The 12,752-nt window shown below is 43.9% G+C and overlaps 1 protein-coding gene across 1 annotated transcript in view; it reads right to left on the reverse strand.

Moving 5' to 3' along the window:
- AGPAT9 (1-acylglycerol-3-phosphate O-acyltransferase 9) overlaps window positions 1-9,202 on the reverse strand; it is an 18,763-nt gene extending 9,561 nt beyond the window's left edge. Inside the window, exons 1-2 of the mRNA XM_009890741.1 lie at window positions 9,161-9,202; window positions 2,587-2,659 (exon numbers count right to left, since the gene is read on the reverse strand). Coding sequence (XP_009889043.1) covers window positions 2,587-2,659; window positions 9,161-9,187 — 100 coding nt within the window. The 5' untranslated portion in view covers window positions 9,188-9,202. The remainder of the gene's footprint in view (window positions 1-2,586; window positions 2,660-9,160) is intronic.
- Window positions 9,203-12,752: the final 3,550 nt, after the last annotated feature.

A 12,752-nucleotide genomic window follows, 5' to 3' on the forward strand; every position in this document is an offset into this window, starting at 1 on the left:
CTTATCACACCAACACAGGAGCATCGGCTGCCACTTCTGCCAACATATGTGAAATACACCGGATTTGGTACTGCAGAGAAAGGTAGTGTCTCCTCAGTCATGCTCTCTTGTCTTTCATGTTGAAGAACACTGGATTTTAAGGTCCTTGGGGAGGGCCATTTTTGCTCTGCCTGGGAACAGGAAGACTTGCCCTTGCACATACATCTGCAACGCTCCTTCCTATCCTGACTTACCTCTTAGTGAGGACTGGATGGTCAGCAAAGATGGAAAAGGTGCTACACGTTCCCCTTCAGCACTTAACATGCATATGCGTACACATACAGACACTTACCTTTACCCTGTTTTAATCAGCCACTCCGTAATTCATTATCACTTGGAATTTCTCCTCCCTCAGTAAATATTGTGTAATGCAATTGGACCTCTCCATCTGCTCATGTTCTGTCACCTCAGGGGATGCCAACTTACATACTGCTCTGTTAGACCTACACCTACCCTGGCCCTAAGTACTTTCATCCATGTACAGGAACCCAGACTCCTAATCACGAGCCAGTTAGTCTTATGCTTAAAAAGCTCCCAAGAGCAACATATGGAGCACAGCTTGGCAGTGCAGACTCCACATCTTCCCTGCTCCCCATACCTTCTCAAATATGGAATAGTTAGACTATAGCTTACCGCAGTAAGAGCCGCCTACAGTTGAGAACAGTTTTAACTTTAATTTCAAATATAAAAGGACATTAAAAACTGCTTCAGGCCACCATCGCAATTGTGTATCCCAATCCACAAGACCGCTTGAACATTGCTTGCATGCAATCATCTAAATTAATTACCTCAGGCCATTTTTACTTACTACCACTAGACCTCCAGGCAGTGGAGTGCAACCAGATTAATCCAGGTTCTGAACTACAATACATATTAGCACTGTACACCTCAGTCACACACACACAGGAAGAGGTACTTGTAGCTTTACAGAAAAATAGCTCATAAAACATGATCTACTAGCTGGGTCCTCTCTTCCTTTACTTTGCTTTTCTAGCAAAGAAAAAGCTATGTGCCAGAATGATCATATGTCTAAGACAAGAGCTCCTATTGTGGGGCTAAAGCAGCGCAGTTGGATTTCTTGGCCTCTCACTGACCCATGACATGACAGGACACTATCACCTGTACAGGAAGAAAAGGGATATCTTGCTGCATTTACTGACAACCTGTGAAACATAGATAGCAGGGCACTGACATTTGGAAGGAATACTCACCTTGCCCTCCTCCCACTGCAAAAAAATCCCCCACAACTTTCAGGACACTGGCAGGTGATACAGTACATACTTTTTCTCAGCCACTTTAAAGTTAGCAATTAAATAAGACAAATTTTAACCTGTTCTAAGAGTTGCTGTGCAGTACCTCCAGTTTATTACTACAAGTGCTAACTGACACTTGGATCTGTTACCATCAGAGTCTGCTTCATGCCTGGCCTGCAGATAGTACAGTGCCAGTGTTTACAGTATTGATAAGGATACTCTTGAAGATGAAGCACACACAGTCAGTTCAGCAGTTCAGTCCCCTTTATTGTATCTTGTTCACATGAGCTAATTCGTAGAATCAGGTAACAATTGACTTGTCTACTAACTGGCAAGCTGGTCCTGTTTCCAGCTGTGCTGCCTAATGAGGGACCACACAGAAAATGCTAACATTGCTGTCAAATGCTGTCAGAAACAAGCAAATCAATAGGAATACTGAGGCAGTCAGGAATCAGGAGAAAACCAAGTGCTGACTGCAACGCCTTGTTCAGCCTTCTCCTATTTCCTGGGCAGTCAGGCTGCTCTCACTGCACTTAGAGCTCCAAAGTCTTACAGCCAACTCTGACCTAGTACAGCCTACCACGACACACAGAGTATGGCTTAAGATATAGTAAAAGAACCAATTTCAAAATTAGGCTAAAGGAAGAAATATGAAGCAACTCTTCAGCTGTCTTTCTACAGCTAAGTAGTGTAAGAAGTTAATCTGGCAAACACTGAGGTAACTCCAAGGGCCAAAAGATGAATAGCAGCAGACTGAAAAAAGCAAACAAGTCGAACACCACACATTTCCATCCAGCAGTTCTACAACAGGACAAGTACTGAGCTTCAGAAAGAAAAGCAGTGTCCACTAAAGATTCCAATCTTCTCAGACATTATCAAGTGTACTCTGATGCTATTAGGACTGTGATAGTTGGCCAGCAGCCCTGCAAGCAGTGACCTAAAGACAGACTTCAAGACACAAATCAAGCTCATACTGTAACTCAAAATTTTCTTTCCACTGAAGACAATCTCCATCTTAAGCTCGACTTTGTTTTGTTAAACGATGTTATTTCATACCCTTCATTTCCTCATCCCATTTTTTCAACCATTCAGTACAAGCCAGTAAAAGAAGCATTTCATTCTGCAGGAACAGTTGTTGTACCAGTAGCATTGCAAAACAATCAGATGCTTGTAACCACCCCACCTCTTCTCCAGTTCTCTCATGCACACATCTAACTTCCCCATTTGCAAAGGACTCTGTTCTCTTACTTTAGGAACATCGGTCTTATCAATTTGACTTTACCCAAGCTCTCACCATTAGCAGCAGGAGTCTTCAGCATCTGTGGCTGTGGCTTTTTGACACCTTTTTCAATTCGTATAGTGGCCCACTGTTGAAGAGAAAGAGAATATTAATTTCACAAACATACATCCACTTCAGAAAAAAAGTCACCTAAGAAAGCAAACAGTTAATCAAAAAGAGGCTGTGATTTTCAAAGAATATCTTCACCAGGTAATCATCACCCACCTTCTTCAGATATATCCAAACCCACACACAGTTCCTCTGAAGAAACACTGCCTCAGCATATTTAATAATAAAAAAAACACTGAGTACTAGTCAGTACTTTCCAACTCTGCTTGCCAGTCTTCAGAGACCCAACTCAGTGCTTCACAGATGTTTCAGTTCAGATACACAGCCACCAAGAGACTGACAGACTTCCACCAGCCATCGAGTCACGGCCCCATGGGAAACTCCAGGAGCTGAGCTAGACAACAGCCCCTGAGCACACAACTTGTGTTCCCAGAGCCAACAGACACTGTCATCAGATCACTGCGAACAGATCACCATGCAATTTGTCTTCTTTCAGAGTAGTATCACCATACTGAAGCAAAAAAAAAAAAAAAGTCCTAACTGGGTTAAGTCAAACTGAGGCCTGCACATAGCTAACTGCTAAAAACCAGAACAGCATTTGCAGTCAGGGGAAGTATCATTAAGTTTGGTCTCAGTCCAAAGAGGATTGCAACCAAGATTTTTTCCAAGCTTGGGTGCAAAACTGAAGTTTCCCTTGACCCTGCAACTGCTAATTTCTTGGCATTGTAGAGTTCTGAGCAGCATAGAAATAGGCCCAATCACCAGCTCTAGTGCACAGCTGCAGAGAGCCCCTTCCCCTGCTCTTGGGGAGGGCTGCCAGCTCACTGGGGTTAACCTGCTCTTTTCTAGTGGGTGGGAGAATGAAATTTAAATAGGTGATAAAGTAAGCTCTGCTCTCCAGTAAGTGTCAAAACTTCTCAGCAGCCCTACTCCCTGCAAACCCCCATGGCAGAACCACATAGGTGTCAGTAAACTTCCTCTCATTTCCAGATCTAATGGGGCTGAGCCAGTTTAACCTGTTCTCAGGCCAAGAAGCTTTCTTGACCTTCAGCTGACTCAGTTCCACAGTGCTTTTAAATAGCACTTCTGCATCCTAACAATTATAACCCCTTTGCTGTCCCAAAGCCTGCCCATGATGACAGAGTAGCCCTTCTAGCCTGGATTCCTCCTTTCCCCACATGGCAGCCTTGCGAAGGGATGGAGAGCTCACCCAAAGACGACTGACTCTGGCTCCCCAATTATGCCATTTATTCCTCCCCCATGCGACTTAATCCTATTTCCAGGAATACTGTTATAATAGGCATTTCCAATACAGATAGGTGACCTGGAAGAAATGAGTTCATAGCAAAAGATCAGGATAATATCCTGTTCAAACTTTAACAACTTAAGCAGTATCAAAGGCATACTTTGTTCTAACTGCACACAGATGGTCCTCACTGGTCTGCACAGAAAGGACACAGACCAATGCAGTTTCCATCTTTCCCCTCCAACAGAGCTGTGGGGCATTTGGGGATGCAGTTCCCTTTTGAAGGGTCAGTATCCTGACTCATGATCTCCACCACATAACTTCTCAGGAACAGCCAGGACTGCTTACTTTATCAGGTCTCACTGAATCACAACCTACCCTGCCAATATATTCACTTGTTTCCTCAGTGCTGCTGCTGCTAAGGCAATAGCTGTTCCAGGAACTATTTTTACCTATAGGAGTAACTCAGTATTTTCCAGCTACACATCATCCTCAGCAGTGCTATGGCCATAAGAGTTCTGGGAAATACCAAAATGAAACACTGTTCAAGGAAGAAACTATTCAGAATACCTAAATTTCTACATTTCTTCTACTAACGGGATTTGGGGGTACAGGCAGACCAGCAAATACATTCCCACAATCATTCTCCAACCAGACTTGAACCACTGTATTGAACAAATTAAAATCTCTGTAAGCAGGTAAGTCACTTATTACATAGAAGAGTAAGAACATACTTTGCTAATGGTCTCAGCCATATACACTAGCTAAGAAAATAAGTTTTCATCTTCCAGATCCTCTCAAATGGGTAATCAAAACCTAGCACTGCCACCTTTTGCTTTACAAAACCCGGGAGAACAGTTTTTGTTTGGTGCTCAGAAAGAGCATTCAACACTCCCTTCACAATGCTCTTGCTGCAGAAATCCTGCAGTTGCAAGTTCATGGCAGACAGTGTCAAAAAGTTTGAGACTCAGCACAAGCACAGGCTATTGAGACATGCCTTTGTAATGATCAAAAGCTTGTAACATCCCACTGTGCTGCAGTAATATCTTTTGACACTTTGCTGTACAAAGGAAGCAGCAGACTCTTCCCAAAGCAGACAAATTGCAGGGTCATGTAACCCAAGTAAGTTTCACCTTGCTTAGATGTCTTTATCTACCCTAATCACAAAAGTACACTCCTGCTTCCAAAGTGGTCTAACTGGTGCACAGGTTCATCTAGCCCCAGAAAGCTGCAGTACCCTACCTGGGAGATGAGGAGGACAGGGACAAAGAGAAAGACTGGAGAGGATAGTTCCCTTTGCCATCTATCCAGGCCTTCCTAGGAGATGGAAGCACCACAAGTTGACACCAGCATGACATCTTGCACTAAGGTTGCACAGAGCGTTCCAGGGGACCACTGACTTGTGCTCCAGAAGTCAATAGTTCAGGCAGTTTTTGTTTTGGTGCCAGATCTCCCAGGGGATTTAAGCATGCTTCATAAAACCAGCAAGGATGAGACCACTTCCCTTGTCTTGGCCAGGAGCTCTTGGGTACTCACAAGGGCCAATGTCTACCAGGTGCCACAGCAAACCAGTTTTAAGTCCTCTGTCAGCTTTCTTCTTCCCTCAATCAATCATATTTCCAAAAATCTACGCATGTTCCAGCAACCAAGCAGCAAAACATTTTTACTTAGCTTTACCTAATCTAACCCTTCCACTTATTCTCAGGCACCTGAAATATAGGCACTATCAAAGCCTTGAACTTTGATCAAGTGAAAAGCTTGTTTATATTCAGTTTGGAAAACAAGAGACACCACGTGCAGCAATGTGAGTAATTTCCCTTCCTCCAGCTAGCTACGGATCTGCACCATCCATGGTCTTTTCAGCTGGACCCTATGCTAAAGAACAGCTCTATTCTACAAAGAGTTATTACACTGTAGGCTGATCCATCCCACAAAGGGGAAAAGAATGTGTTTGTGGATTAGAGATCAAAAAGCATGAAGCAAAATTATAAGCCATAACCTCCATTCTACTCAGGAGATGAGTAAAAGCAGACTGGTAGGTCTTTTGGACTTATCACTTGCCAGTAACATTGACACAAATCTAAGTGGCTTCTCCCAGCTTGCGAGCTGGTACTGAGCAGGCCAGGCTTAAGTACCTTGGTGCAGACCTAAGTCTGCAGGGATTCCTGAAGCACTTTTGGGGAATTAGTAGAAAACATCAGGCTCCTGAACACATCAAAAATAGTTCTGCAGCTGGGGCTACCCACTGAATTAACACATAAAGTTAGAAAGTAGGATGATAACAGAAACTACACAAACACCACCACAGGTCTCATTTTGAAATTTTGGTATTCCAACTGCCCAGGAAAAAAGTAGCTTGAACACTTTAATCACACAAGGTACAGTCTGAAGATAGCACACTTCACTAAGCAAGGAAAACATATCTACCTTTCCCTGAGAAGGTTTCCCTCCTCATCTCCACAGGAAAGGTTTCTAATTTGCCAGCACCTTAAAAAAAAAAACCCAAACACACAGCAAGTCAACAGCCTATACAAAACGGCCAAGAAGATCAGTTTCACTTATGCATCACTAAGCAATTCCCATATATACAGGGCCTATGCAGTACTTGATAAAGATCCAGTTAGACCTCAGAGGCAAAATTCACACATTACAAGAGATGTCAAAAAAGCTTCTTATCTCCAGGTATCTCCGAAGCCAAGCTTGACCTGTGCTTTCATGAAAGCACATCTAGAGACACTTTGTTAGGACCAATCACAAGTTATTAGGAACAATTCAGGGACTTCCCCTGTTTCCCTAACAGAGGGAGCTTTGCCTTTCACCCCATTTATCACCTTTACATCACCTCTGGCTTAATAGCAGTGCTTGACAATTATTCGATTGACTGAACGACAATGACTGAAATATGCAATCATATGGAATTAGATCACTGGTATTCCCCTATTTAAAGGCACTGCCAGGTCCTGTTCAGAGCATAAGTTTATATCCTAGTTTAGGTGAGCCCTCGCTCCTTGGAGGCTCTCCAAACCTCAATAACAACAGAAAGGTTTTATACCACCCCCCACACAATGCTACATTGTTTAACACAGCAAAATCTGCATGTCAATTCCTGGGTTGCTTTGTGTGAGGAGGAGAGGAAAAAAACACTACCAAGAGGAGCAACCATTTCTGAGTGAGGGCAAAAGGTCCTCTGTGGTCTCCCATGCCATCTTTTCCTCATTCGGATGGGATATCCTTGTCACTGCCTCCAAGAAGCTTTCCAAATTCCTCTGTACACGGGTTGTATAGCAAGTCATTCCTGGTGGACAGGTATCCAAACAAAGAACAACAAAAAGTCCAACTTTAGAGGAAAATACCAAGGGCATCAGCAACAGGAATGCTAAACCGCCTCTTTTACACCAGCTTCACAAGCTGTTACTTTAAGGTAAACTCTGAATACAGCTGCTTATCAACAGTATCACAAATACCAGTGTTCACATGCTGTGAAATTAATGCAGTTTCAGATCACAGTTGTTGACCAGAAAGATGCTGCGTTAATTAGCGCTGCAACCACCAGCAGAGGGTAAACCCCAGCTCTGCCAACCTTACTTATGTGCAAGGAGCCTTGATTATTAAATCTGCAGAAAACATACATAATGGCCTTCCACAGGATTGGGGTCTAGGTTAATACAGCCCAGGGATCTACTTCAAGATTATGCAGCAAATTTGCTAAAATACTATTCTGAAAGGCAGTCCACATCCTGTAAACAAGGGTGCATCATTCACATCAGGCACATCTCTAAGACATACTTCTTGTTAACATCTGAGCTGGCAGTCTTCAGACTTACTCTCTCACTTCAGAGCTCTCCGTTTCTCCTCTGCCCAGCAGTCCTTGAAGGATACCAATTACACAGACAGAGGCCTCCATTGACACTGCGCAACAACATTAGTCAGCAAAGCTTGCTTCAGAGGCCAGTGAGTTAAAGAGGAAACAGTCAAAACCCCACAATGATTCACCTATTTATTAGCTTACACATTCTCCTTTTCCCTTCCCCACCCTTATAGCCAGCACCACATGCAATCCTGATGGTGGTTCATGGGAGGAAACTGCAGCCTGGTGTACCTGGGACAGGACATAACAGCCCATCCCACCTAACCTGCACAGCCATGACCTACAGTTTGATCACAGGCACCAAAAGGTCCTCTTTTCCCCACAGGTATATTATTCTCAAGTTTAGGTCCATTCACATTGCCAGGGTCATCTGTAATGCAAATACCTTTGACTTCACCTCCTAGCTAATGAATAATGTTACAGTCTTGTCTGGCAAAAGCACATTCTCTTCAGGGCAGCATAATAAACTATTAGAAACTGCTCCTGTTACAAGGGGCTGCTATTAAACCCAGATGGATCAGTTACAGGACATGACAAACACCTATGACTTCAACCATCTGTTGTGCATCACAGTGCAACCGGCAAAACCAACCACCCAAGAAGTGTTTTTTCTGCTAACTGCCACCCCCACAATCAGAGAGCCTCGAGATCAGGGGGTGGGGGATGCTGCATTCAAAGTGTTTGCAGCCATCAAGAAACCCTTAGCCCAAAATACACTATAAGGTGATGTTAGTTTATAGCCAGGCTGTTTCTTAACACAAGTGTGACCTAACAACTTCACTTCCCTCAGGCTAGCTCATTTCTTATTATTTCACAAGTAACATGCACAACACAGTTTAAAAATACAAGAAATGTTTTCCCATTAGAAAGAGCAAGCAGGGCAGTCTGCATAAGTGCTGCTGACAAGTGAACCCTGCTGTCTCAGGGAGTCAGGCACACCCCAAAGGTAACAGCACACCGGAGGAAAAAAAAAGTATTGGAAATGGTTCTTAACCAGGTGAGCTGTGATCTGTCAAGCAAAAATCTTTGCTCGGGGGCTCATCTCTATTGCCAAATACATAGGCGTACAGGCTAAACAAGTCCTCCAGATTTTCTACAAACTGATGGAAATAGAGAATCAGATTGCTATGGGGTACTACTGGCTGCTCTGTGGGCCTTAATGAAAGATAAATCACTTCCTGAAAGGTTGGATTTCTCCGCTGCTTGGCAAGCGATCTCAAATGGCACGCTTATAAATGAGGCAATGGACTAAGAAAGATGAAAAGTGAGACCGAGAGGTAAAGACACACTAAATTTAAAATTGGAAGCTATCTGACAATGTTTAAAAACAAACAGGGAGAAACGCAGCATGCTGTAATGATCACAAGAAGCATCCCCAGCATTTCAGCTATAGGAAAGATTTCTGCAGCAAGTGATTTCACAAGCATCAGCATGGCAGGTGACTCGCCCAGACTAGCTCCTTATGAGAGCAAACAGCTGCTGGAGATGACTTTGTGGCAGTAATCTAACATTTGAAAAAAAAAAAACCAAAAAACACACAAACACGCTAACACAGTGTCAGAGATGCCTCTATTAACACTGTATGGGAACCCACAGACAGAAGAAATTGAGCAGTATCCTAAAAGTTTGCTTAGTTTGGCAATGCAATTGAGAAGCAAATTAACATACTTTAAGGGATACCTACATGATGGGGAAAGTAGGTTTTCTAATAGCAAGTAGTCTGCCTGCTGTAGTGCATTCCTCTGGTATTAGCATAGCTGGTTGTGCTTTTCTGCTCTTTTTCCCCTTGTAACATAGAAAAAAAATATAATCACAGAGAAAAAGATATACTCCACGTAAAACTGGTCATCCCTAGTGCAGTACTTAAGTACAAATGCAACCCAACAGAGGCACATCCTCAACACTGCTGTCTGTACATCTGCATTTTGCTTAGAAGCCTGTGCCTTGCTGAGGAAGCCCAGCAAAGAGAAAAAGCTATTGTGCACCAACTGACCTCCATTGTCAGTAATGTCATACAGTCAAAGTACAAGAACACTTTGTTCTTAAACGGAGCTTTTCCCCTCCCTTTTCTTGGACCATGCTTGCAGCACTGGGAACAAGCTTTTGCCCTCCTGAAACAAGCGGAAACAGATTTGTTTTTATTGGCATGAAAAAATTCAAGCACAAGTCCAGTATGATTCTCAACTCGCTCCATACCACAGCTTAGATGACAACTGAACACCAGACTCCTTTTCATACGCCTTGATTCATGTGACATAACAGCGGACCAGCAGACATGCCACAGTGAACTGCAGACTCCCCATCTACTTAGTCCTGGACTATGATGCCCACGTTGACAGACTTGGGACGCTCATGACAGATTAGCTTTAATAAAGTCTATGTCAGTACCTGACAATATAGGCTCACCTAGTCAATATGTCCTCCCACTACATAAATATATGTGGGATATAAACAGGCAAAGCCAGAGAGCAACTTGGTATCCAGCTGGGGTACACAAACAGCCACCACTTTGCAGACAATTCCTGCAATCTAGCCCATCAAAGAAGGAAAAGCATCAGGAGCAGTGCCATCCTGACTGAACACTCTGCAGGCCCAAGAGCCAACCCTCCTGCAAAGTGAGAGGGGAGACTGCCTGGAAGATCTAGGGCTGGAAGCTAAAGAGGAAGCTTAAAGAAGCCATTAAGTTAACCACTGTGCTAGAAAAGGTCTCAGCCATCAGAGACTGCAGCATCTTATGACTCAACATAGCCACAAAACAGACTACTGCTTCTTCATAGAAAGGCAGTGTACTCAACTGGACAGCCCAGAAAGTTCTAGACACCCAGGCAACTGCACAAGGCTAGCAGCTACGCATTTAACACTTTCCATTGTTAACATTACTTTTGGCAGGGAAAAGTCAGGTGTGACAACACATATCTTCAGGGGCTCTTGCAGGCACTGCTTGGAACTGGCTGGCTATCAGCCTGTCTCTGTCAGGCTGCCGACCAAGCCAGAGTTGTAAGCCAAGGAACAGGAGACATTTCACAAAAAAATCACTTTCTTTCAGGGACTCTCCCCATGCAGGTATTCTGGGGGCATAAAGAATTCACAGGCAAAGCAAGGCCAAGTTGAGATAAGTGGATTACCTAGGTGGATTGAGCACCTTCACTCTCCTGCAGCACACGTCCCATTTTGTCACTGGCTTTTCTTTTTGTATATATGAAAAAAAGATTTATCCATCTAAATAAACAACATCAACACCGCTGTCCTCCATTTCTTTCCTGTGTTTCAAGTACATGGGCCAGACGTGTCCATCAAAGAGACCCAGTGGGTCAGGAACAGTGTAGTTCCGCATACTTCTCCTTTTGCATTCATCGTATGGAACTGCCAGGTAGTAGCGTGTGTCAAAAAGGTCTAGCAGTGGTTTGTAATTATAAAGCAGGAAGCCTTCAATGACCAATATATGGATATCTTTGGAGGCTGGCTTCCCATTTTGTCACTGGTTTTTATATATATGAAAAAATATTTATACACAATATAATTATGTACTAATATCATATTTTAATATAATGAATGGAATGTAATTCCAGAAAGTGTTTCATGCAACACTAATGGCAACTCTCAAGGTAAGTCATTATTTCCCTCCTTAGGCATTAGGCTTAGAGTAAGAGCTCTTACTCTTAGCCTAAGAAGTCACCACCATCGATATGCTGTTAGCTGCTTCTCCATACTTCTGCCCAAGACATTAAGTCACCTCTTGTTGCAACATTTGATGACACTAAAAAATAATGATTAATGATCTAAGAATAAAAAAATGTAAATTGTCATTAATCACAGGTGAACACAAGTCATCAAAACAAGACTATCTTACTAGGCCATCTGGATTGGTCCCTCAGGCCAGCGTGACCCCCACCTGCTCAGCTTTTGCTACCCAAAAATTTTTTTCCAGCAATAAGTGCATCTTTTACCCTTTAAGAGTTATCCTCATATCATTCAGGGCTCCAGAAAGTACTTCAAGCATGTCCATTCTCACCAAACGCCTTAAAACCTTTTAACTTAAGATGCATTTAACAGATGCCATTTTTATTAGCTGAGCACCAAGGATCCTGAAGGCACTGAAGTACTTGAGCAAGGTTTGACTGAAAACCTCATACAAGATGAAATTAGACAAGACCTATGTTCCATAGTGACGTATACTGCATTGCCACAGACCGGGCCTTGAATCATTTTACTTTTCTTCCTTAAAACTGTTTCATTGGTTTGGCTTCTCCTCTTCCTTGGAAAAAGCTTAGTAAAGATTTAAACCAGATCATTTCCACCAGCCATTTTAAAACATTCTTCCTCATCACCACCATAAGCTTCAGAAGGAATGTTTTCACGCACATATGAACTACATCCCATGCAGAAAGCAGATCCTTTGCGAGAAGCTCGCTTTTCCAAAGAATTTGGGGGCAGATGGCAACTGAGGTGCTGAACACACTCAACTCCGATGGCAGTCTGCTCCTCTGAGTGTCAGCACTCCTGGCACTTGCGGTCGCAGGCACTGGGCATGCTGCCAGACAGTTATACCCTCCCAAGAGCATGACCGCGCACGCTTTCTCTCAGGTGGGGAACCAGCTGACACCCAGCGGGGACAACCTCACCCAGGCCATGGTACAGCCTTAGGTAACAAGGGTCATTTCAAGCTCCTGCAGGTAACAAGGAGCACACGCCAGAGTCCGCACAACCACTAAATTCACACGGATTTAGTTTTCTGCCCAAGGGCGCCAAGTCCAAAACTACAAACAGACAGAGATGATACTCGAAAGGACGTAACCGACCCCTCTCCTCTACTGCCCTTACTCCCAATGCGGTTCGCGGGGACAGACGCTTCTCCGGGCTCCCGGGCCCTGGTCAGGGCCTCAGGCACGGGAAAAGCCGTCCCTGTCCCCTCACACCTGCCCGCGGGGCCCCCGCGCCCGCGCCGGGGTCCCGCCGCCGCCCAGGCTGGAGGCGGCGGTGATGTGAGGCTTCCTCCGG

Source organism: Charadrius vociferus, unplaced genomic scaffold (assembly GCF_000708025.1).
Source record: "Charadrius vociferus isolate BGI_N301 unplaced genomic scaffold, ASM70802v2 scaffold178, whole genome shotgun sequence".
Lineage (NCBI taxonomy): Eukaryota > Metazoa > Chordata > Aves > Charadriiformes > Charadriidae > Charadrius > Charadrius vociferus.